General features: G+C 37.8%; 1 protein-coding gene and 1 non-coding gene across 2 annotated transcripts in view; both read right to left on the bottom strand.

The window, feature by feature from the left end:
- Nucleotides 1–23,826, bottom strand: part of KIAA1211L (KIAA1211 like) — a 78,335-nt gene that overhangs the window by 42,740 nt on the left and 11,769 nt on the right. Inside the window, exons 2-3 of the mRNA XM_031655466.1 lie at nucleotides 12,066–12,145; nucleotides 3,215–3,383 (exon numbers count right to left, since the gene is read on the bottom strand). Of these exons, the coding sequence (XP_031511326.1) occupies nucleotides 3,215–3,383; nucleotides 12,066–12,145 (249 nt within the window). The remainder of the gene's footprint in view (nucleotides 1–3,214; nucleotides 3,384–12,065; nucleotides 12,146–23,826) is intronic.
- Nucleotides 6,074–6,135, bottom strand: LOC116270406. The gene has a single exon (XR_004178444.1). It is a non-coding gene; the product is annotated as a U7 small nuclear RNA (small nuclear RNA).

Raw genomic sequence — 23,826 nt, 5'->3', positions numbered from 1 at the left:
TTAAAAAACCAAAAATATTGAATTGCACTCTGCAGTTTTATTAGCAATAACACTGATTATAAGACAGTGTGCAGAAAAGTATTTATAGTATCTTTAACTTCCATGTAGGAAAGGGATAAGGAAATTATTATGAATATATGATAGGTTAAAGAAAATAAGTCATTTCATTAATATCATAAGGAGCCCTGGTTTCCAGCATAAGAGAAAAGAGAATACAAAGAATTAAAGAAGGAAAAATGTTGTCTTACTAAACTTGAATTGGAAATATCAGCAAATTGATGATAAATTTTTCTCTTGAAAAGTGAACCATTTCCTAGCTATATCCACTGGACAGGTTTAGAATCAGTGACAGCCAATTAGTAATTATCACCCTGGCAGCTGGACTGAGGTCTTTAAAAGCCATTGCACACCACAAGGAGGGGGCCAGGGCCCTGTGAAGAAAGTGCTGATTCCAGGTCAGGGGAAGAAAATACACTAAATAAACCTGAGATTTCTCATTGGACAAGAAAGTAAGGAAGCCATCAAAGATGAATGGGGTCATGTCAAAAGACAGAACGAATTTCAAGTGACTCTCAACAGCCTAAGATGGAACAACTTGAGCATTACATGAACAAAGACTGTCATGGATTAAAAAGCAAATCAAATATATAAAAAGTAATGCATTCCAATGATATCGGGGAAAAAAAAGAAAAAACAAAACCCACTGGCCACTGTCAGGAGTTGCCAGGGGACCACGTCATTACTCTGAGGGTGGATCAATGAAAGGAGAGCCAAGCATGATCCTGACTTTCCTCTAGATTGTATTTCAGAGCAACCAAGCAATTGATGGAGGAAAGTTCTTCATCAAGGAATTTCAGTTAGCAAGCGTACAATGAATGACAGAATTAGAAAAACCACCACTTTGTGACAAAATAACAAATCATCACCAAGTGTTAAAACTGTCAGGTGAAGGCTGGTGGAGGGACCACAATGACACACCCTGAACCCACTGCTCAGAAAGCATGTGACTCATCCCGGGATGTGACAACATCCAGCACCTGCTTGAACCTGACAGCATCTGGATCCACCGAATGATGTACTGGGAATCGGGAGAATATAGGAAAGAGCTGAATCACACCAAGAGAAAGCAAAGCCAGAACACGGGACATTCTGCAGGACACGTGGCCCTGCTTTGCCTTCAGATCAATGACGTGAAACAAAGGGAGAGGGCAAAAGGAAATCGTTACAGATTTAAGAAGCACAACCGCACAGACACAGATGCAATGAATGGGCGTCACTTTCTTCAACCCACAGGGTCCCACGTGGTTTGCTCGCACTAATGTGCCTCAGTAAATGGAGCTGTTTTCCCCCCAGTGATGGATGAGAAGTTGCCGCAGACTCTCCCACAGACCAGACAGTACCTTCCTCTTCCTCTGTGTTGCTGTCTAAAAATGTCATTTGCACGTCCCAGGCCTCCTCATGCCCCACCCCCAATCTTCCTTGCCTAGCATCAAAACCAGCAAACTGTTAGCAGTCACTGAGCACCAGCTCCCTGCAAGGTGCTAGGAATATCAAGATAAAAAGCACACCGTCTCCACTTTCCCTGGACCCCGGTGGCAGGGAGGACATCAGCAAGTGGGCAGGACAATTCATCCCAGCTTGCCCCTCTGGCTGGGCTCCCATCTGTGGTTAGAGGGGCCACACCCAGGCCTGTCTCTCCAACACCAGAACTGTGTGCTCCAGTCAACAGACGGGGTGGATGGGGGTGGATGTTAGTTTCCCTGGGGCTTGCAAAGTGATGACATTGAATAATTAGCAATATTATCGGTGATAACATCTCGTTCCCCAAGAGTTCAGAGCACCGCCTAAAAAAGTGCATGCACGGCTGGGCACGGTGGCTCATGCCTGTAATCCCAGCACTTTGGGAGGCCAGGGTGGGCGGATCACGAGGTCAGGAGATCGAGACCATCCTGGCTAACACGGTGAAACCCCGTCTCTACTAAAAATACAAAAAATTAGCCGGGCGTGGTGGCGGGCGCCTGTAGTTCCAGCTGCTCAGGAGGCTGAGGCAGGAGAATGGCGTGAACCCGGGAGGAGGAGCTTGCAGTGGGCCGAGTTCAGGCCACTGGACTCCAGCCTGGGCGACAGAGCGAGACTCCGTCTCAATAAAAATAAAAATAAAAATAAAAATAAAAAATAAAAAATAAAAAATAAAAAATGCAAGCACAGTGTATCCCTTCCACACTTCACACGGTGCAATGTGAGTCTATTACAATCCCTGCTAGCACCAAAAACAAACAAAACAAAAAAAAAACCCAAAAACTGAAAAAAAAAAAAAAAAAAGTTCCAATCTTTCCTTTCCAGTCATCTGGTGCCACCAAGTGGCCAGTAACGTTTCTACTCCTTTAAAAAACAGGCGAGGAAGCTGGGGAGGAGGGGAGAGCAGGGGAGAGGACAGGACACCATTATCCGGATATTCAAGCCTGGAACCCATCTCGGCGTGGTCTGTACCCCAAACCTGAGGGATATTATGTTTTCTGAAGAGTTCTACCCTTAAAGGGCCAGTGTTGTCTTAAAAAAAAAAAAGGTAAAAGCTAGCATAGCAACAAATCTGTTTCGTTTCCTCTTAGTCACAGAAATAACTGCTAGAATAACTGCAGCATATGTACTGTAACTATATTTTAATGAAATACAAGTTACAAAAATAAGGATTTCTTTACTAGACCTCCCTAGTTTTTTGTGCTTATTGGGTCTGTTCTTAATGATATTTTTGGATGATTTTTTCTAAGAAAGCAAGAAGCACCCCCTCCCCACCCCCATCAAGTGAAAATATTCTGATTAGATTATTCAACGTTCAAGTTTAGAGAAATGTATTTTTCTAGTATAGTATCTAGTCCTCAAAAGAGTTTTAAGTCAAGTTAAACCAGGGACCCTATCCTAATCCTGTCACTTTCAGCTGTAGGATGCTGGGCAAGTTCCAAATTTTATCTAGGGCTTATTTTGTCCGTTTAGAAAATGGCATACAGTACCTCGTCTCCCACAGTTATTGTGGACTTAAACACACACAGCGTTCTCCACCCCTAAGTTTGAAAAGACAGAAAACACAACTTCTATGGAAGAACCTCTAATGGAATTACCCAGGAGGAAAGGGGGCTCAGAAATCCAGCAAGTCACCAGGATAATGAAATAGTGTATTTGGGTGCTCCTGGCCCGAGAGATGTAAAATGCAACTTACTCCAGCTCATCCTCGGAGTCGTAGCCCACTGGCCCAGACTCGATGGCAATGACCTCATTCCTCGTCTGACTCTGTTTCCAGGTGCTACTTTCTGTGGACGATGGCGATTCTTTTCTCTTCTTCTTCCCAAAAAACTTCTTAAAAGTTTTGAATTTAGATTTTTTCTTTCCTATACAGATGAGAGAAAAAAGCAAATAATTAGTAATAATAAGTAAGAGTGTTACAGTATGTGTTCATGTGCATGTATGCAATGGGCACGTAAAAGAGAGAAAGCAAGATTTCCATCCATGCATCAGTTATCTGCTTCTGGAAAGTCCTTTTACGGTGCAGAAGTACATGGTATACCAGTTTTGCACACCTGAAAACACATCTTGTTTTCTTTTATTTAGGATATTTAAGTAAAAGAGCCAAGAACCCTTTGGAAGATGATCACAGAATCAAAATTAGCCACTTTCTTCTCATCTATAACCAAGTTCTAATTTCTAAAATATATGTAAGTCAACTACAAAAGTCCTGAGGAGGTAAAGGTTACGGGATAACCCAAGCTATTTAGAAAATAATTCTTGGCCAGGCATGGTGGCTCACAACCTGTAATCCCAGCACTTTGAGAGGCTGAGGCAGGAGGTTTGCTTGAGCTCAGGAGTTCAAGACCAGCCTGGGCAACATAGTGAGACCTTCTTACTACAAAACAAAAACAAAAACAAAAAAAGTTGGGCATGGTGGCACATGCCTGCAGTCCCAGCTACTAGGGAAGCTAAAGTAGGAGGTTTGCTTGAGCCCAGGAGTTTGAGGCTGCAGTGAGCTATGACCGCACCACTGCACTCCAGCCTTAGTGATAGAGCAAGACCCTCTCTCTCAAAAAAATATTTAAAATTCTGAAATGCTTTGTCTAGTGTGAATACAGCAAGGACAGAGGAGGCCCAACCTCATGGGCAAGAAAGTGGCTCTCTAGGGCACCAACTGTATGATGAGCTAATGACTTTTGGTGAGAAAAATAATGAGACTGGTCATCTCCAAAGGGGAGGGGTGTGGCCAGGCTGAGCCCAACTCTGCCATGCTTCCTGGATTATTAGAATTCACCACACTTTTCAACATTTTGTGATCGCTTCTCTGGTGACAACTTCATTCTCTCCCACAAATTCTATCATACCCAGGTTTCCATGATTTCACATTAGCTGCTCAGCAAAGTTCATTCCTTTTCCAGAATAGTTACAGAACTGACAGTGGAGGGATGTAGCATCGTAGATTACCAGGATGCTGTCTAATACCTCCTGAAAATTTGCAAAACAATTCATTAGATTTTATAGTAATTTAATAAACTGAATTCCTTAAAAAACCCAGGATCTTTCTGTTGTGTTTATATTACTGCCTCCTTGGGAAGTTTACATGATCTTACTCTCATGGGGAGAATTCCTTAGGATTACTTTAGTAGGAGTTCCTACATCATTACAGGTAGAACAAATCACTCTCCAAGGATAAATCAGTTCTACGGCACAGTTTTCTCAACTCCTACTGTGGAAGTGTTCTCAACTTTGCAATCGTAGAAAATGTTTATGTTGTTAGTAGATGGTTCTCAGTGAGCATTTATTATTTTGAAAGACTCTTAAGAGTTTTCTGCATTTCATCAGGACACCCTGTGGCTTTTGCCTAGTCAACAAATTGGAATGCATCTTTGAAGGCCTGAATAGATACACAACCTCAATATCACAACCATCAAAGATGCTGCATTAATGGTGTCCTCATGTATAACTGGTAGACCTCAAGTATAACTGCTGTACACCTTTGTTCCACTGGCAGGGCTGAGTCAGCCATCCATTTGTTCAAGTTATATTTCTTCTGCTAGTCTTTGTAGTTCAATTTCTTTAACGGTTACAGGACTAGTCCAGTTTTCTACTTCTTGAATCTGTTTTTTTAGTAACATTTTTCTGAAAATGTATTTTTTTCCAAATTCTCAAATGTATTGGCCAAAAATTATTAATAATATCCTTATATCTTTCAAGCATTCACAACATCTATAGTGACTGATGCCTCTTTTCTTACCCTGATATGAATTATCATAAATGTGCCTCTTCTTTGTTCCTTGATCAATGGCACCAGAGGCTGATCAATTTTAATTGCCTTAAAAAAGTTTAGCTTTGTTAATTCTTTCAGTTGAATGTCTATTTCATATTGTATTAATTTCTGTTCTTATCTTTATTCTTTCCTTCCTACTTTCTGCAGGTTTACTTTACTATTTTCTTAAACTTCTTGAGATAAACATTTGGTTTATTACTTTTTAGACTTTCCTGCTTTTATAATATTTAAGGCAATGAATTTCCCTCTAAGTCTGTTTTAGCTGCATCTACATATTTTAGAACGTAGTATTTTCATTATTGTTTGGTCAAAAATATTTTCTAACTTCTATTATGATACCTTCTTAGACTTGTGGGTTACTTAGGAAAGTATGTCTTCTTCATTTCCAAGCAGTTGAGGATTTTCTAGCTTAATTAATTATTTCTAGCTTAATTATTATTTCTAATAATTATTGTTATTGATTTCTAGCTAATTAGTTATTGATTTCTAGCTCAATTAATTGCACTGTGGTCCAGTAACATACTCTGAACGATTCGAACCCATTCAAATCGGTTGATACTTGCTTTATGGCTTACCACATGAACAATTTTTAAAAATGTTCAACTAGAAGATGTGCTCTGAAAATAATTGCTGTTTTCCAAGTATTTTATATCTTTACTGACTTTTAAAATGTTTGTTTTAGCAATTACTGAGAGAGATGTGTTAAAAATAACCCCACTCTGATGACAGATTTTCTTATTTATCTTTAGTTGTCAGTTTCTACTTTACAACTTTATTTGTTGGGGAGGTTGCTTTCCTGCAAAAACCGGAAAGCCTGCTAGACAAATTCTAAAAGAGTTGTAATACTTAAGACTTTCTATAATACGTTAATGCATAGAAATATAAAATTATTATCTTGCTGAGGAACTGAACATTTTGTGAAAAGGCCCTCTTTATGTTTAGTTATGTTTTTTGCCTTACATTTCATTTTGACTGCTCTTAGTACAGGTAGATTATACCAAATCGGAAAATCTGAAATGCCGCAAAATCTGAAACTTTTTGAGCTCCCACCCGATGCTTAAAGGAAATGCTCACTGGAGCATTTCAGACTTTAGATTTTCAAATTTGAGACACTCAACTGGTAAGTATAATGCAAGTATTCCAAAATCTGAAAAAATCTGAAATCTGAAACACTCCTGATCCCAACATTTTGGATAAGGGATATTCAACCTGTATAGCTACACCATCTTCCTCTACCCAGCGCTCACGAGGTACAGGTTTTTGTATCCTATTACTATCCTTACTTTTCTGAACCTTTATAGTTAAGATTCATACATTTAGAGTTTTGGAATCTAATCTGATAATCTTTAACTCTTAAATGGAACAATTAATGTAATTAATTAATCTAGTCCACTCACACTCACTGTAATTACTGATATATTAATAAAAACAAATCTATCATCTTATGTGTTTTTTCATTGATCTTAAAAAAAAAAAATTCCATTTCTTCCATTGCTAGTTTATAACCCTTATCTTTTGCTTCCTCTTTCAGTGGTTACCCTAGAAATCATACTACACATTTGATTACAGGTCAATACAAGGACCTTAGAATACTTCAATTCCATTTTTGGCACTATTGTTTTAATTCTGATTGTTAAAAAAAAACCCGAAGTTATTTCATGTTCACATAGATGTATCCACTTGCTTATTGTTTTCTTTGTTCTTCATTGCTTCTCATACTCCAGATTGTGCACTAGGAAGATTTTCCTTTGGCCTGAGGGCACATTCGTGCAGAATCTGTGTTTACTGGGGGCTTACTGGGACCAACCCAGTTTTTGTTTGTCCGAAAATGCTTTCATTTCTCCATCACTCCTGAAATACATTTTTCCTAGGTATAACATTCTATTAAGCTGGTGCAAAAGTAATTGCAGCTCTTGCCATGACAGTTAATGGCAAAAACAGCAATTACTTTTGTGCCAACATAATAGTTTGGCAGTTACTTTTCCTAAGGATATTTAGGCTATTATTTCCCTGTTTTGTGGCTTCTGTTGTGTTGAGAAGTTAGGCATTAGTTATTTTTTTGCTCCTGTCCAGGTAATCTGCCTCTTTTTCTCAGACTCATTTTAAGATTTTTCATCCTCCTTGGTTTTCTGCAGTTTTACCTCATGTGGATTTTTCTTTGATTTATCCTTCTTGGGATTCATTGGGTTTCTTAAACCTGTGGGTTGGGTCATCTTTTTGATAAAATCCAGAAAATTCTCAGTCCTTCTCTCCTCCCCTGAGACTATGCTCAAATGGATATTACACCCTTTCACTTACTCTCTACGCTCCTTGTTCCCCTTTCTGTATTTTCCATCTTTTTACCATTCTATGGTACATTTTGTATAATTTCTTGTGATCTATCTTGATCTGATATAATCTGCAGTTATAACCATGCATTTTAATAATTACATTTTATTTTACATAAATATAATTGAAAATAAAATTTTAATAATTACATTTATTTTAAATGAATTTATGTAAAATAAAATTTTAATCATTACATTTATTTCTACAAATTCCTTTGTTTTTCAAATCTGCTACACCTTGTAAAAAAAAATTATTTTGTAAATTACACACAGTGAAATTCATTCTTTCTGGTGTACATAGAGTTGTACATAGAGTTGTATAATTATCACCACAATCAAGATACAGGACTGTCCTCATGCTGCCCTTTTGTAGTCCAACATTCCCCGCTACCTTTAACCCTTGGCAACCACTTATAACGTTTCTGTTCCTATAGTTTTGCCTTTTCTAGAATGTCATATAGATTAAGTCACACACTATGTCCCCTTTTCATTCTGGCTTCTTTCACTCAGCACAACACATTAGAGGCTCACTGATGTTATACCAAATCAATAGTCTATTTCTTTTGATTGCTGAGTAGAACTCCATGGTGTGAATATACCGGTTTGTTGAACCATTTCAACCTGCTGAAAGACATCTGGGTTGGGTTCTTTTCGGTTTTTAGTAATTCTAAATAAGTTGCTATAGTTTGTGCGTGTGTGTGTGTGTGTGTGTGTGTGTGAACATAAGTTTCCACTGCCAAGTAAATACCTAGGAGTTGGATTGCCGAGTCATAGGCTAAGTGTATGTTTAATTTCACAAGGAGCTGCCAAAATGTTTTTCCAAAGTGGCTGTGCCATTTTGCATTCCTCCCTTCAGTGTATCCTTATCGGCTCCTCTTGCTATGGTGGTTTTCTCCAGACATTTAATAGGTGTGTCCTGGTATCTCACTGTAGTTTTACTCTGCATTACCTAATGATTATAGATATTGAGATTTCTTCATATGCTTATTTGCCATCTGCACATCTTCTTAGGTTAAAGCATCATTTAAAATTTGCTCCTCATTTTGTAACTGAGTTATTTGTTTTCTTATTTTTGAATTTTGAGAGTTCCAAATATATGCTGGATATAAGTCCTTTATCAAGTGTGATTTATAAATATTTTCTTCTAGTCTGTGACTTGTCTTTTCATTTTCTTAAAAGTGTCTTTCTCAGAGCATATTTTAAAGTTTTGATGAAGTCCAATTTATAAATTTTTTCCTTTTATGGATTCAGGTATTATATCTAAGAATCCTTGCCTAATCCTTGGTCATAAATATCTTCTACTATGCTTTCTTTTAAAGGCGTTAAGAGTTTTATATTTAGGTTTATGACACATTTTGAGTTAATTTTTGTATAATCTGTGAGGTATATTTACATATGAATGTCCAATTGTTCCAGCACCATTTGTTGAAATATTATCTTTTCTCCAATGAATTGCCTTTGCAATTTTGTCAAAATTGATTAACCATATTTGTATGGGTCTGTTTTTGAACTCTACTTCCTTCTGTCTCTGTGTATCTATCCTTTTGCCAATACCATACTGTCTTGGTTACTGCAGCTTTATAGCAAGTCTTAAAAACAGGTAGGACGAAGCTTTCAACTTTACGTTTTTTCAAAATTGTTTTTACCTATTCTAGCTCTTTGTTTTTTCACACAAATTTTCAAATCAGTTTGCCAATATCTGCAAAAAGTTCTGCTGGGATTTTGATTGCTTCCTCTTTACCCCTCCTCCTCCCCATTTCTGATGGGTTATTTTAAAAAAATCATCCCAGGCACTATTATTATTTCATCTATGTGGACTTGGCTTTTTCCTAAATGAAAAAATCTCTGACTCTTCATGGAAATCAAATAAATTATTACTTGTCAGTATTCCTGCTACAGAATATTGAGCTAACTGTGTGTCGGTCTTCCATAACTGACTTTTAAAGACTGCACTGCAATCTTGGTGTATTTGTGTAAGAGTTCTGAGTGTTTTTCTGTATATGTTGTATAATCATGTCGTCTATAAATAGAGACAGTTTTATTTCTTCCATCTCTCTGTCTTTTATTTCTTTCTCTTGCTTTATTGCACTGGCTGGGTGCTATGCCACTTTTCCCTGGATGTTGTAAAACTTTTTTATTATCTTCAAACATAGTATGCATAGTTGTTTTATAGGATGTATTTGGTAATTCTGATATTGATGCCTTCATGTGTCTGTCTCTCTTGTCTGTCTTCACGTGTGCGTGGCGTTCTCCTTGTGTGCATATCTCCGTCCATAGTTCCCCTTTTCCTAAGGAAACCCTACTCCAATATGATCTCATCTTAACAAATTACATCTGCAATAACCCCGTCTTCAAACAAAGCCACATTTGGAGATGCTGGAGACTTCAACATACGGATTTGGTGGGAGCACCATTCAACACATAGCATGTTAGCTCTCATTCATAGTATACTGCTGCCTTTGATGCCTGGTTATCACTATGTGGTTGTCATGACACTGAAAATACTGTTTTCTGTAATAACTTGAAGTCTAAATAGAAGGCGCCTTCCTTTAGTGAATATTATTTGTTTCTGCAAAGTACCTGGGTTTGAATCCAGTCTAGAAGCAGTATGAACCAAGTTCAAGGGTTGAGGTTCTCTGAATTACCCGAATGGTGGAAACTCAAGCTACAAATCTACAAAAGGGTTGGTTTACCCCTACTTCACACCTACTCAGATTTGATAGCTCCTTGGCTCCCCTTTATTGTAGAGGGCATCTTCTATTAGACCATCTACCTTACACAGACCTTGTAGTTTGATATTTGACCTTGCTCTCACCTTCCACCCCATGAAGACATGAAAATTTCCAAGACTGGTAAATGATCTAAGGGCAAAAGTGGCTTTTATACTCTGTTGTCTCTCCAGGTTACCATTTTCCTTTTCTATTTTTTTTTTTTTTTTTTTGGAGGCAGGGTCTTGCTTGTTGCCCAGGCTGGAGTGCAGTGGTGTAATCATAGCCCACTAAAGCATTAACCTCCTGGGCTCACACAATCCTCCCACCTCAGCCTCCCAAGTAGATGGGACTACAGCTGTGTGCCACCATGTCCAGCCCATTTTAAAATTTTTTTGTAGAGACAGAGTCTCACTATGCCCAAGCTGGTCTTGAACTCCTGGACTCAAGCAATCCTCCCACCTCGGCCTCCCAGAGTGCTGGGATTACAGATGGAAGCTGCCGTGCCTGGCCCATTTGCCTTTCAATTCTGGCTTTATTATTTCTTACTGTGAAAAATATTTTAAAGAATATTCTTATCTAGAATTTTAAATTTTAAGTGGAAGAGGATTGGTCTGAATAACTTAAGCTCACTATTTGAAAAAAGGAAAACTTAGTCCGTTTTCTTCAGTAACCTCTGTGTGTATTCAGAACTAGCACTTATTGAGGTCATTTCAGGCTGATGAAATATTTATTCAAACGTTTCTTATTTAAAACAAGTAATAATTCAGTGTCCCATAATATGAGAAAATTTGAAACTCGATTTTTCTTCAGGGCTCATCTAAAAACCCTCATGTTAAATCTGGATTTATTTGGTATCCATTGAAATGTGACAGAGGAAAAATGGTTCTAATATGAAATAATAAGAAAAAATCTATCTTTAATATCTGAAATGGAGCCTTTGCTGATATTAGCATCCGAAGCTAGTGGCTAGCAGCTAGGATTTAATATTATTGGGAGCTGTTTCTCCTGAACTGTATCAAAGAAGATCACTACTGGCATTTTGAATGTAAATAAGAGAGAGATGAAGGCCTTGGTTACCAAAATAAGGGGAGTATATGAATGGCTAATCTAGGGAAAAGGTACATTGTGGGGAGATTACTTTTTTAATGTCAATTTTACAACTCTATCGACATAAACAGCAATATGTGGATAACAGTAAACCAATCACATGATTGGAGAACTCTTCGAATGTCTTGTGAGATGGTGATTCATGGGCCTGGAATTCAGCTCAGCAGAGAACATAGTAAAGATCTCCTTCAGAACAAAAGTCATGAAGGAGAGGGATCAAAGAGTCCTGATGTAATTATTTTTTTACAGATGATCAGGCTGCCAGGTACTTTGCTCAGCCTCCTACTGATACCTTTGGATATTCTTAGATGGTGAATGAATCCATTTAGTACCTCTTCCTTTGCATTCATGTCAACCAAACACGGGGACATGGTTACCTCCAGAAAGGAAGAAAATGAGCTAAAAGGTCCCTGTGCTTGACAGAGAAGCAGAGGAAATGTGCCCCAAGCAGCCTTAAATAATGTGCATGTGCCCTCAGTCACAGTGTGAAGGGCCTGGGGGTATCTGAGCACACTGGGACCTGAACCCCCACTTTTCATACAGAGAGCCCCAAAGGCCTGCCTCTGTCAGCCCCTCTCCCTGCCCCACAACAAAGCAAGTGCCTTCCCCAGAGCAGGGGAAGCAGGGCCTTACCTGTGCTGTCCTCCCCAAGGCCTTCTGCAGTCTCCCGAAGCTTAATGTCCATCACCCTTGTGGAAATCATGTCGAGCTCGCTGAAATTAGATGGAAATTCACGTTACAGAAACGTGGTTAGCAGAAGTTACCCATGAGTGAAACGGTGTTCGTGACTGCATTTGCCATGATCTGGCCTGCACACACCCCAGCAAAGACAGTCCAGGGCAGAGTGCAGCACAGTACAGGCCAAAACCACGTCCACAGCCACAAGATCAGCAACCGCAACAGTGTTTAATCACTGACTGGGGCAATTTAATGGAAAACAGATCACTGAAACAAATGCTTCACTAATTTACACAATGCAGATTAGGTTTCTTTCAAAACAGTTTTTCTCAAATTATAAGAAATGATTTTTTTTTCTCTTGTTTACTACAGGAAGTTTGGAAAATAGAATGAAAATCACCCATAACCCAACCAAGCAAGGATCACTACAGTTAAGGTTTTCATTTCCTTCCAATAATTTTTACGCAAATATTTTGTCCACGTGCACACATATCATATTAGGAAGCTTGACTTCCTGATTGTCTTACTTATACCACATCATTAAATTTCTTCACGTGTTATTTTAATGGCTACCTAATATTTTGATATACTACTGTACCATCATTTATTTACATTGAGATTCTTTTTTTTCGAATGCAATGAAAAATTTCAAACAGATACAAAAATGTGAAGAACATACAATGAACTCAAGATATGACTAATCTTGCTTCATTTTTACCCCCACACCCCATCCCACTCCTAGGAGGTGATTTCTAAGCAAATCATCCCAGACACGATGATCATTTCATCCCTATAAATTCAGCTGCTTCCTGAATTAAAAAATCCCTCACTCTTCATGGAAATCAAATACGTGATTATTGGTCAATATTCCTGCTACAGAATACTGAACTAATGGTGTCCATGCCTTCCATAGCTGACTGTTACAGCAGGCTCTGCCTCCAAGGAGGCGAAGGTTGCCCACCGACCAAGGGACAACAAATGGATCTCATGTCGCATGGAAGGTTTCAGAACTTACTCATGTTTTACATCCCAAGCATCTTCATACTGATAAGAGCATAACATGGGGTGGAGGAAAGGGGCAAAGACTTGGATGTTAAGCAGTTCTGGGGTGGCATCTTTACCCTACCACCTACCAGTGCCAGGCCTCAGTATCCTCATAGGCAAAAGGAAGATGATAATACTATGATGAAATGAGACCAGGACACGGCATGCAGCAGGCACAAGCTGAGCCCTGCTGTCAGTTTCCGCAGCCCACTCCTCACCGCCGCATGCTACTGTTTATGGACAAAGGCTTCCAGAGCACACATGCCCGGCACGGCCTGGCAGCAGGTAAGCGCCGGTCGTCCAAGCAAATGGCTCCCTTCAAAGTCGCCATTGTCAGTCATGGGACGAACACCCGGCTTCCCAGCTGACCCCTGTGCTTCCGGATCCCCACCGCCCGATGGGCTCAAACCACTGCCAGGTGACTGACGAAAACATGTTCAGGGTTGCAGAGGAATGTCTGCCCAGAGACCGCAGGCCGCACAGGTGGAGAACCGTTTCCTTCATGTGACATGCCAGGTGGAAACACCCCAGAGCTGTGACAACGGAACATCAGCTCTGTTGGGCCAAGTAACTTGTCCTTCTGAACACGCGTTCCCCAAACCGCAGTAAAGTCCAAGGAAACGCCAGATGTAAAACCGTACTTAGAAAGGCAGTGTGGCAAATGCCCATCCCTCCCAGACCTCCTTTTGCTCCTCACACGAAGACAGTGCTTCTCACTGGAACTCCAAGGTCAAGTCAGGCCACCTCAGTGTCCCCTCAACCAGCACCTGCTCTCCACCCTTCTACTCTTGGAGTTCTGAGAGCTCTAAATCCAAGTCAAAGAAAACTTACTCTTTCAACGAAATCCGGACAGGCACGGCCTCTTCATGGGTTCTAATGAACTCACTAGAGTGCTGAGCCTCCAGCCCCCACTGCAGGGCACAGCACTTTGTCAGTGTGTATCTGGGCACTCACAGAATCCAGGGGAGTCCTGCCTCTCAAAAAGACCCCTTAATGTGGAGGCTGCCCCACTCCCTCTCCCTCCACCCTAACTGACCACCGGCTCCTTCCCAGCTCAGAGCAGAGTTCCATCGTTAGTCTCAGCTTCTACTGAAATATTTCTACAGAAGTTAATTCACATAAAGAATGAGAACAGATTTTAATATGGTATTTTAAAGATTTCAATCTATTATATTTACCTACACAATGCAAAGAAAAATATCTGTACCCTGACTCCATACATCTGAGCACAGAATTATGGATGAAAGCTTTAGTGTTCACCCCACAGATTCCCTAATCCCACACCACCCTCCAGGCTGTTTGGACCCCTGTGGATCCTTTCTTGCCTCCCGGTACCGTTCTTTCACACTGGTCACCAAGGTTGTCATCAATAACTTGTTTGGGAGGTGTGTCTGCCTAACATCTCTTCCTCCCACAGCTGTGGGTTTTGAGGGGTGAGTGCTATGCCTATTATATTCACTGCTCCTTTACCAGTACCCAGGACAGTGCCCGACCAAAGAACTGAACAGAGCACACAAAACAAGAGAACTGACAAACTAGAGGGGCTTCTGGGTATTAGAACCCTTTGAGATCTTGGAATAGCAATTCATTTAACTTCAGAGAGCTGTAGAAAGACCCAGAAAGAGTGACTCTTGGTTCACCTTTCCCTTGTCAGTTTGAGGAGGTGATTTAATCTACCTGTGGTCAGCATTAGGGAAAACATCCACCTTTATTCAGTCTTTACACCTCCCTTTCCAACTGTGCTCTCCCTCACTTTCTTCCCATGGCAGGGTTCTGCCATCTACCCGTGTCACCTTCTTGCAGGTCAGTATCAGCAGTGATGTCCTCTCAGAGGTAACTATTTTAAGTAGAAAACTCCAATGAAAGGAAGTAACTGCCAACAAAGATTCTAAACTCCAGAAAAACATCCTCCGAATTTAAAGGTAGGTTAGACTTCCAAATGGTAGAGTAGCCTACACCACAATAAAACTTTCCACTGATGATAAGTATAAACCGTGGTGAAAAGATTAAAAACAATCACTTGAAGGCAGTTATGAGCAACCAAAAGCAGAAATTAAAGTGGAATCAACTCTTTTTTTCTTTTTTATTATTTTTTAACTTTTTATTTTTGGAATCAACACTTAAGAAGGGAACTGCAGCAGGAGTGATTTATGTGTGTAGGGCTTTTGGCCTGGAAAAGGTCTCAGGTATGTTTATTGTGGAGTGGCTGGAGCTCAAATAGAAAGCCATAATCTTATTGGCTTGATGAATCCAAGAATGGGATTTAGGACTGCCAGAGCAGATGGAAACTGAGGGAGAATATCTTAGGAAGGAAAAAATTTCAGAGACAGGAGCACCAAAATCCACATGTAAACCCCTTCCTAATTATTGGCTCCCCTCCCCTGAATTCTGCACATACTGGGGAGACTCCAAGGAACCAGGCAGAAGATAACAGCTGGGAGGCTGAGGGAAATGAACTAAAATTTTTCTACTGCTCACTGCAGGAGAGACAGAGTTCACAGGTAACAAATAGCCTACCAGAATAAAATCAGTAATCTTCAGGACAGCATAACAGATTCCAGAGTTCCTATGAAATATCATTTACAATGTCTACCATATAATCAAAATTTACAAAACATGTAAAGAAATAGGAAAATATGACCCATAGTCATAAGAATAAAACACCTAAGAGAGAATAATCCTGAGTCACCAAAATTTTTAAATAGCAGACAAAGACTTTAAAGAAGCTACTTAAAACAAAAATATAGCCATAAGGAATAAAAAGATAAAGAATTTCAAATTAGAAACATATGATATAAAGAAGGAACAAATGGAAAACATTAAGATGAAAACTGTAATTTCTAAAATAAAATATTTATTAAATGGGCTTAACAGCACACTGAAGACATCAAAAGAAAGGATCAATCAAACTGAAGAAAGATCAATAGAAATGATCCAATCTGAAGAACAGAGAGAAAAAAGACTGGGAAAAAAATTGAATATGAACACAGCCTCAGTGACCAGTGGTACAGTATTTATTTGTCTATCATATATTTAATTGAGCCCCAGAAGCAGGGAGTAGGGGGAGTGAGGAAGCAGGAGAGAGAAAGAGGGAAAAGGAGAGAGAAGAGAGAAGTAGAGAGGAGGGGTGGGGGGTGGAGAGAGAGAGAGAGAGAGAGGGAGGAAGGGAGGCAGGGAGAGGAGGGGAGGGGAGGGGAGGGAAGGGAAGGGAAGGGAAGGGAAGGGAAGGGAAGGGAAGGGAAGGGAAGGGAAGGGAAGCAGGAAAAAATATTTGGAGAACTTATGAATAAAAATTTCTCCAAAATAGTGGAAAAGATAATGTTACAGATCCGAGAATCTTAGCAAACGCCAAGAAAACCACAACAAGGCACATCATAGACCTCAAAGAAGTGTGGAACACAGCGTAGTGTACTAAAACCAAAGAGGAAGAGGAAATCTTGACAACAGCCAGAGAAAAATGACACATCATAAACAGGCAAACAACAACACAAATGACCAACAATGATAAGAAAATGCAACAGAATAGCCTCTTTAAAGTGCTGATAGAAAACAAAGAACAACCTGATATTCTATATCCAGAAAAATTATCCTTCGATAATGACGGCAAAATATAGACATTTTTAGATAAGTGAAAAGTGCAAGAATCTGTTTCCAGCAGATATGTACTACAGGAAATGCAAAACAAAAGTTTTTTAGGATGAAAGAAAATGATATCAGATTGAAACTGAAAGCTATAGAAAGAATGAAGCACAACGAATGTGGTAAATATGTGGGTAAATATTTAAAAGTACATGTTTTTCTTCTCTAAATTTATTTAAATGCATATAACAACTATAAAAAACTATTATGAATTTACAATGTATGTAGATGTAATATGTGACTATAACATAAAGGTAGGAGTTGTACATATGACTAGACTATCACAAGGTTCTAGTGTTTTATGTGAAGTGGTACAAGATTAATGCTAAACAGACAGTGACAACTTCAGAATTAATACTGTGATCCCTAGAGCAAACACTAAAAAATACAATGCAAGGAAGTTTAGCTAAAAAGCTAAAATAAAATTTACAATGGAACACCCAAAAATTCAATAAACCCAAAGAAGGCAGAATAGGAAGAGCAGAGGAACAAAAACAAAACCAAGCTAGCGCGGTGGCTCACACCTGTAATCCCAACACTTTGGGAGGCCAAGGCGGGTGGATCACAAGGTCAGAAGTTCAAGACCAGTCTGGCCAACATGGCGAAACCCCGTCTCTACTAAAAATACAAAAATTAGCTGGGCATGGTGGTGGGCACCTGTAATCCCAGCTACTTGGGAGTTATTAGCTGCTGAGGCGGGAGAATTGCTTGAACCTGGGAGGCAAAAGTTGCAGTGAGCCAAGATCATGCCATTGTACTACAGCCTGGCGACAGAGTGAGACTCTGTCTCAAAAAAAAAAAAAAGAAAGAAAACCAGATGGGATACATTAAAAAGAGGAAAAATGATCAATATTAAAGAAAAATATAAAGCTTCTAAAAAATCATCAGAACCTATCTACTTGATGTTGGGATAAGCAAAGATGTCTTACACATGCCTAAAAAAAAAAAAACCATAAAAGAAAAAATTTATAGTTTGCACTTCATCAAAATGAAATACTTCTGCTCATCAGAAGACAATGTTAGAAAAATGAATACGTAAGTGACTGGTAGAGAGAAAATATTCATAAAAAATATCTGACAAAAATAAAACCACTTGTATCTAGCATGTATAATCCCTAGAACCCAATAAATGAAAAGCAAACAATCCCTTGCCTTAAACTTGGGCAAATTATTTGAAATACAGGCAAATAGACAATAATGAAATGTCACATGAAAAAGAATATAATTAAGGAAACATCAGACAAACCCAAATGGGAGACATTCTGTAAAGTAACTCTGCAGTACTATTAAAAACATGTCAAGGACAGGAGGAAGGCCAAGACACTATTACAGAATAGAAGCAATATATGATCCAGGACTGGAAAATGAGGAAGTGCTATAAAAGCCACTATTGGGACAAATGACAAAGGTTACATATGGACTGTGGATTACATAATAGCATCACATCGATGTAAAATTTACTGATTTTTATGACTGTAACTATAGTTATTAAAAAGAATGTTCTTAGCCGGGCGTGGTGGCTCACGCCTGTAATCCCAACACTTTGGGAGGCCAAGGCAGGTGGATCACAATTTCAAGACCAGCCTGACCAATATGGTGAAACCCCATCTCTACTAAAAATACAAAAATTAGCTGGGCATGGTGGCGCATCCCTGTAATCCCAGCTACTTGGGAGGCTGAGGCAAGAGAATTGCTTGAATTGGGACCTGGGAGGCAGAGGTTGCAGTGAGCTGAGATCATGCCACTGCACTCCAGCCTGGGATACAGAGCAAGACTTCATCTCAAAAAACAAAAACAAACAAAAACCAAAACCAAAACCAAAAAACAGAAACAAAAACAAAACAAAACGAAAAAACATAAAAAAGTTCTTGTTCTTTGGAAGTACATATGTGATTTTTTGAGCTCACTACCAGTCCAAAAAATGTTATAAACTTATAGATATATATATTCTTTATATAAACATATAAAGAAATAAGGATATATCAAATGAGGCAAAGTGAAAAATTGGTAAATGTGACTAAAAATTATGTGATAAATTCCTTCACTATGTAACTTTTCTGTAAATTTGGTATTATATCAAATAAAAAATTACACAAAAATTATCCAAAAAAAAAAAAAAAAAAAGAGAGAAGCAGTAATTTCAGAACGGCAGTGTGAAGAATTTGGTGAAAAGTTTGACTCATACACAGAGAAAAAAATCAGGCAATAGAAACTTACTTTAAGAGGGCACAGGTGTTGAACTCCTCAGACAAAACCTTCAAAGCAGCTATTATAGATGTGCTCAAAGAAATAAAGGAAGATGTGCTTAAAGAGTTAAAGGAAGGGATGATTACAAGTTTATCAAATTGAGATTATTAAAATAGAGGTAGAAACTATAAAAATAAACAAACTGAAAATTCTTGAGTTGAAAAGTATAATAAGTGAAATGAAAAAATTCACTGAAGAGGCTCAACAGGAGATTTGAGTTGGCACAATAAAAAAATCAGCAAATTTAAAAAATGCAATTTGAAGGAAAGAAATGAACAGAGGCTCAGAAAAATTCGTCATTAACTATACCAATATTCAGAATGGGAGTCCCAAAGGAGAGGAGAGAGAAAAATGTAGAAAAATGATTATCTGAAATTATAGCCAAAAACTTTCCAAATTTGAGGAAAAATAACCTACATACCCAAGTAGCTCAAAAATCTTCAAGTAAGATAAACACAGAGGTCTGCTCCCAGACACAGAGTAAAAATGTGAAAGCTAAAGATAAGGAGAAAAACTTGAAAGCAACAAGACAAAAAAGACTTATCATGTAGATGAAAATCATCATAAAATTTATAGCTAATTTCTTATCAGAAACAATGGAGGCCAGAAGACAGTAGGGTGACATATTCAAAGTACCAAAAGAAAAACATTGTCAACCAAGAATTCTGTATCCAACAAAGTTATCTTTCAGAAATGAAGATGAACTAGAGATAGTAAAGATAAACAAAAACTGAGATGATTTCTTGCTAGCAGACCTGTCTTACAATACATATTAAAGGAAGTTCTTCTGGCCAAAAGCAACACCAAGCAGTAACTTGAATTGACACAAAAAATCAGAGGCATCAATAAAGGTAATTTTGTAGGAAATTATAAAAGATAGTATTAATTGAATATTTCTTCTCATTTTTTTCCTTATAGCTGATTCAAAAAGCAATGGCACAAAATGGTATTAAAAATTGCACTGTTGGGACTATAACATATAGCAATGTAGTATATTTGACAATAACAACAAAAAGGAGGTGGGTGGAAATGAAATTTTTGTAAATTTTAAAACTTCATATTTTCCTGATGCCTCAACATCCTCACAAACAGGCTGTGAACAGCATGCCTAGGCAACCAGGTGTTCCAGTGTGAGAAGGCTGGTCCCTGCAACAAGTTCCCCTTCTTGTCCCCTGACTATGACCTAGTGACATTCAAATGAACCAGTAAGATCCTCTCATGATTCTTGCAAGTGTACTCCACCCTAATCCCTAATAAAAGCACTTGCCCAGGGATCCACACTGTTACTTATCTCCCCACCTGCTCTGTTGAGTCTGCTCCCTAGGAGCTCCTCCAATATGATCCCATGCATGGTGTGGCATGCCACGCCTCCTTCTCTAGGACCTGTGAGTATAATAAATCCTTTAATGGCATCTGTCTCTCCAGGTGCAATTTCCATAGTCATGTGGAATGATCCTTAAACACCCTAAAAGGGGAATTTATTACCCCGTTTACAACATAGCTACATTGGAGTAAGAAAATGACATCAGATGGTAACATGATCCACAAGAAAAAAGAAAGAAAAACAAAAATGGTAAAAGCTCAATATATTTTGTACAGACCCTATAAATATGTTTTTTTCTCTCTTCTATTAGTTTCTTTAAAAGAAAGAAAATGATATAAAAATATAATTATTGGGTCTATGACAAATATAGATGTAATATGTACAACAATAATAGTACAACAAATAGAGCAGAGAATAAAACTACTAAGGAGCAATGTTTTTATATCTTACTGGAACTAAATTAGTATAAATCTTCAATTGATTCCAATATATTAAGATGTATATTATAAGGCCTAGATCAGCTACTAAAAAATAACAGAAGAAACTAGAATTAAAAATCAATAAGAAATTAAAATGTATGACTGACAATATAAACTTAAAGGGAAGTAGCAAAGAAGTCACAGAAGAACAAAGTACTCTGATATAAATAGGAAACAAAAAGTAAAATGGAATTTGTAGATGTAACCATGCCAATGACATTAAATGCAAATGGTTTAAATAATCAATATTAGAACAAATAAGCAGAAAATCAAGTGATATAAGAGACTTGAACAACCCTATAGAACAACTAGACCAAAGATGTGTGTATGTATGTATGTGTATGTGTATATATATATTTGCATATCTATCTGTCTTATCTATCTATGGAACATTAACAATGATACCATATGCTCAGCCACAAAACAAGACAAAATACATTTAAAAGAATTTAGTTCATACAAAATATATTCTCCAACTACAACAGAATTAAATTAGAAATCAAAAACAGAAAGAATTTTGGGAAGTACATAAATATGTGGAAATTATGCAATGAACCCCTAAATAACAAATGAGTCAAAGAATAAATTACATGAAAAATTATAAAGTCCTTTGAGATGAATAAAAACAAAACCACAACATACTAAAACATATGTGATGCAGATAAAACACTGCTTGGAGAAAAGTTGTGCTTATAAACACCTATATAAAAAAGAAGAAAAAGTTGGGTGCAGTGGCTCATGCCTGTAATCCCAACACTTTGGGAGGCTGAGGCAGGCGGATCACATGAAGCCAGGAGTTTGAGACTAGCCTGGCCAACATGGTGAAACCCCATCTCCACTCAAAATAAAAAAAAATAGCTGGGTGTGGTGGCCCATTCCTGTAATCCCAGCTACTTGGGAGGCTGAGGCATGATAATCTCTTGAACCTGGGAGGTGGAAGTTGCAGTGAGCCCAGATCGCACCACTGCACTCCAGCCTGGGTGACAGAGTGAGACTCTGTCTCAAAAAAAAAAAAGAAAGAAAATTTAAATTGCTATCATAACTTTCCACTATATAAAACTAGAAAAAGAAGGGCAATCTAAACTGAAAAGCAGAAGAAAAGATAAGATAAATATTGAGCAAAAAGTAATGAAACAGAAAATAGAAAAACATTTTAAATAATCAATGCAACAAAAAGTTGGTTCTTTGAGAAAATCAATAAAATGAACAGACCTATCACTCTACTGACGGAGAGTAAAAGAGAGAAGATTCAAATTGCTAAAACCAATAATAAGAGACCATCACTACCAACCTTAAAGAAATAAAAAAGATATATTTTAAGGGAATATTATGTATTACTGTATGCCAAAAAATTAGACATCCTAGATGAAACAGACAAATTCATAGAAAGACACAAACTACTGAATTTAAGTCAATAATAAAAATAATAGACTTTTAATAAGAAAAGAGATTAGTAATTTAATAACTTTCCACAAAGAAGAATCCAGCTCCAAATGTCTTCACTGGTAAATTCTATCAAATACTTAAAGAATTAACAGACACCTTTCCCTTCACAAACGCCTCTAAAAAATATAAGAACAGGTGACAGTTTCCAGCTCATTGTGAAACCAGTATTACCCTAATACCAAACCCAAAGACATCACAATAAAAGAAAATTATACACCAGTATCTCTTATGCATAGAAACACAAAAATTCTCAACATAATACTAGCAAACTAAATCCAGTAAGATATAAAAGTGAGTTTTATCTCAGGAACACAGGTTGGTTTAACATATGAAAACTAATTAATGCAAAAGCCATGTTAATAAAATAAAGGACAAAAATCACATGATCACTTTAATGGAGGTATAAAAAATAAAGATGCAAAACTCAACAGAATACTGGCAAAATTAACCCAGCAACATATAAAAGAGATTATACAGCATGACCAAGTAGGATTTATTGAAGAATGCAAGGTTGGTTCAACATATGAAAATCAAGGGAATAAATCACACTAACAGAAAACTGACAACTATTACATTATTATCTCAGTACCTACAGATGAAATCCAACATCTCTTCATGATACAAACGCTCAAACTAGGAATTGACAAAAGCTTCCTAAGCATGATAAAGGGCATCTATAAAAAACCTACAGCTTACATCATACTCAGGTAGTAAAAGACTGAATGCTTTTCCCTTGAGGTAAGAAAAAAGACAAGGACATCTACCGTCACACTGATAATCAACTTTGTACTGGACATTCTTGACAGGGCAAGCAGTTAAGAGAAAGAATAAAAAGCATTGAGATCAGAAGGGAAGAAGTTAAACTATTTATATTGGTAGATGACATGATCATGCACATAGATAATGTTGAGGGATCCATTAAAACATTATCATAACTAAAGTTTGCAAGGTTTCAGGATTTAAGACCAATACAAAAATAAAACCAGTTGTATTTCTACATACTAGCAATGAACAATCCACAGATGAAATTAAGAAAATAAACAATTGCATTTAAAATACTATCCAAAAGAATAAAACAGGAGTAAGTTTAACCAAGGAGGTAGAACACTTGTACACGGAAAATAACAACAATGCTGAAAAAAAATTAAAGAAGACATAAATAGATGGAAAGATATTCTGTGTTTATAAATCAGAAGACAATATTATTAAATGGCAATATTCTCCAAACTGATTTACAGAATCAATGCAACCTTTATCAAAATCTCAGCTGGATTTTGGGCAGAAAGTAACAAGTTGATCTGAAAATTTATGTGGAAATGCAAGGGACGTTGAAAAGTCAAAATAACCTTGAAAAATAACAAAGATGGAGCATTCACACTTTCCATGTTTCAAACCTTACTACAAAGCTACAGTAATCAGGACTGCATTGTAGAGGCATATTGGTAGACATATAGTTCAACAGAAATAAATGCATACTCTTACAGCCAATTGATTTTCAATAAGGTTGTCAAGACAATTCAATGGGGAGATATCATCT

Source organism: Papio anubis, chromosome 14 (genome assembly GCF_008728515.1).
Source record: "Papio anubis isolate 15944 chromosome 14, Panubis1.0, whole genome shotgun sequence".
In the NCBI taxonomy this organism is placed as follows: Eukaryota; Metazoa; Chordata; class Mammalia; order Primates; family Cercopithecidae; genus Papio; species Papio anubis.
Note: the sequence above shows the minus strand (reverse complement) of the source record. Positions and strands in the feature narration are given on the sequence as shown.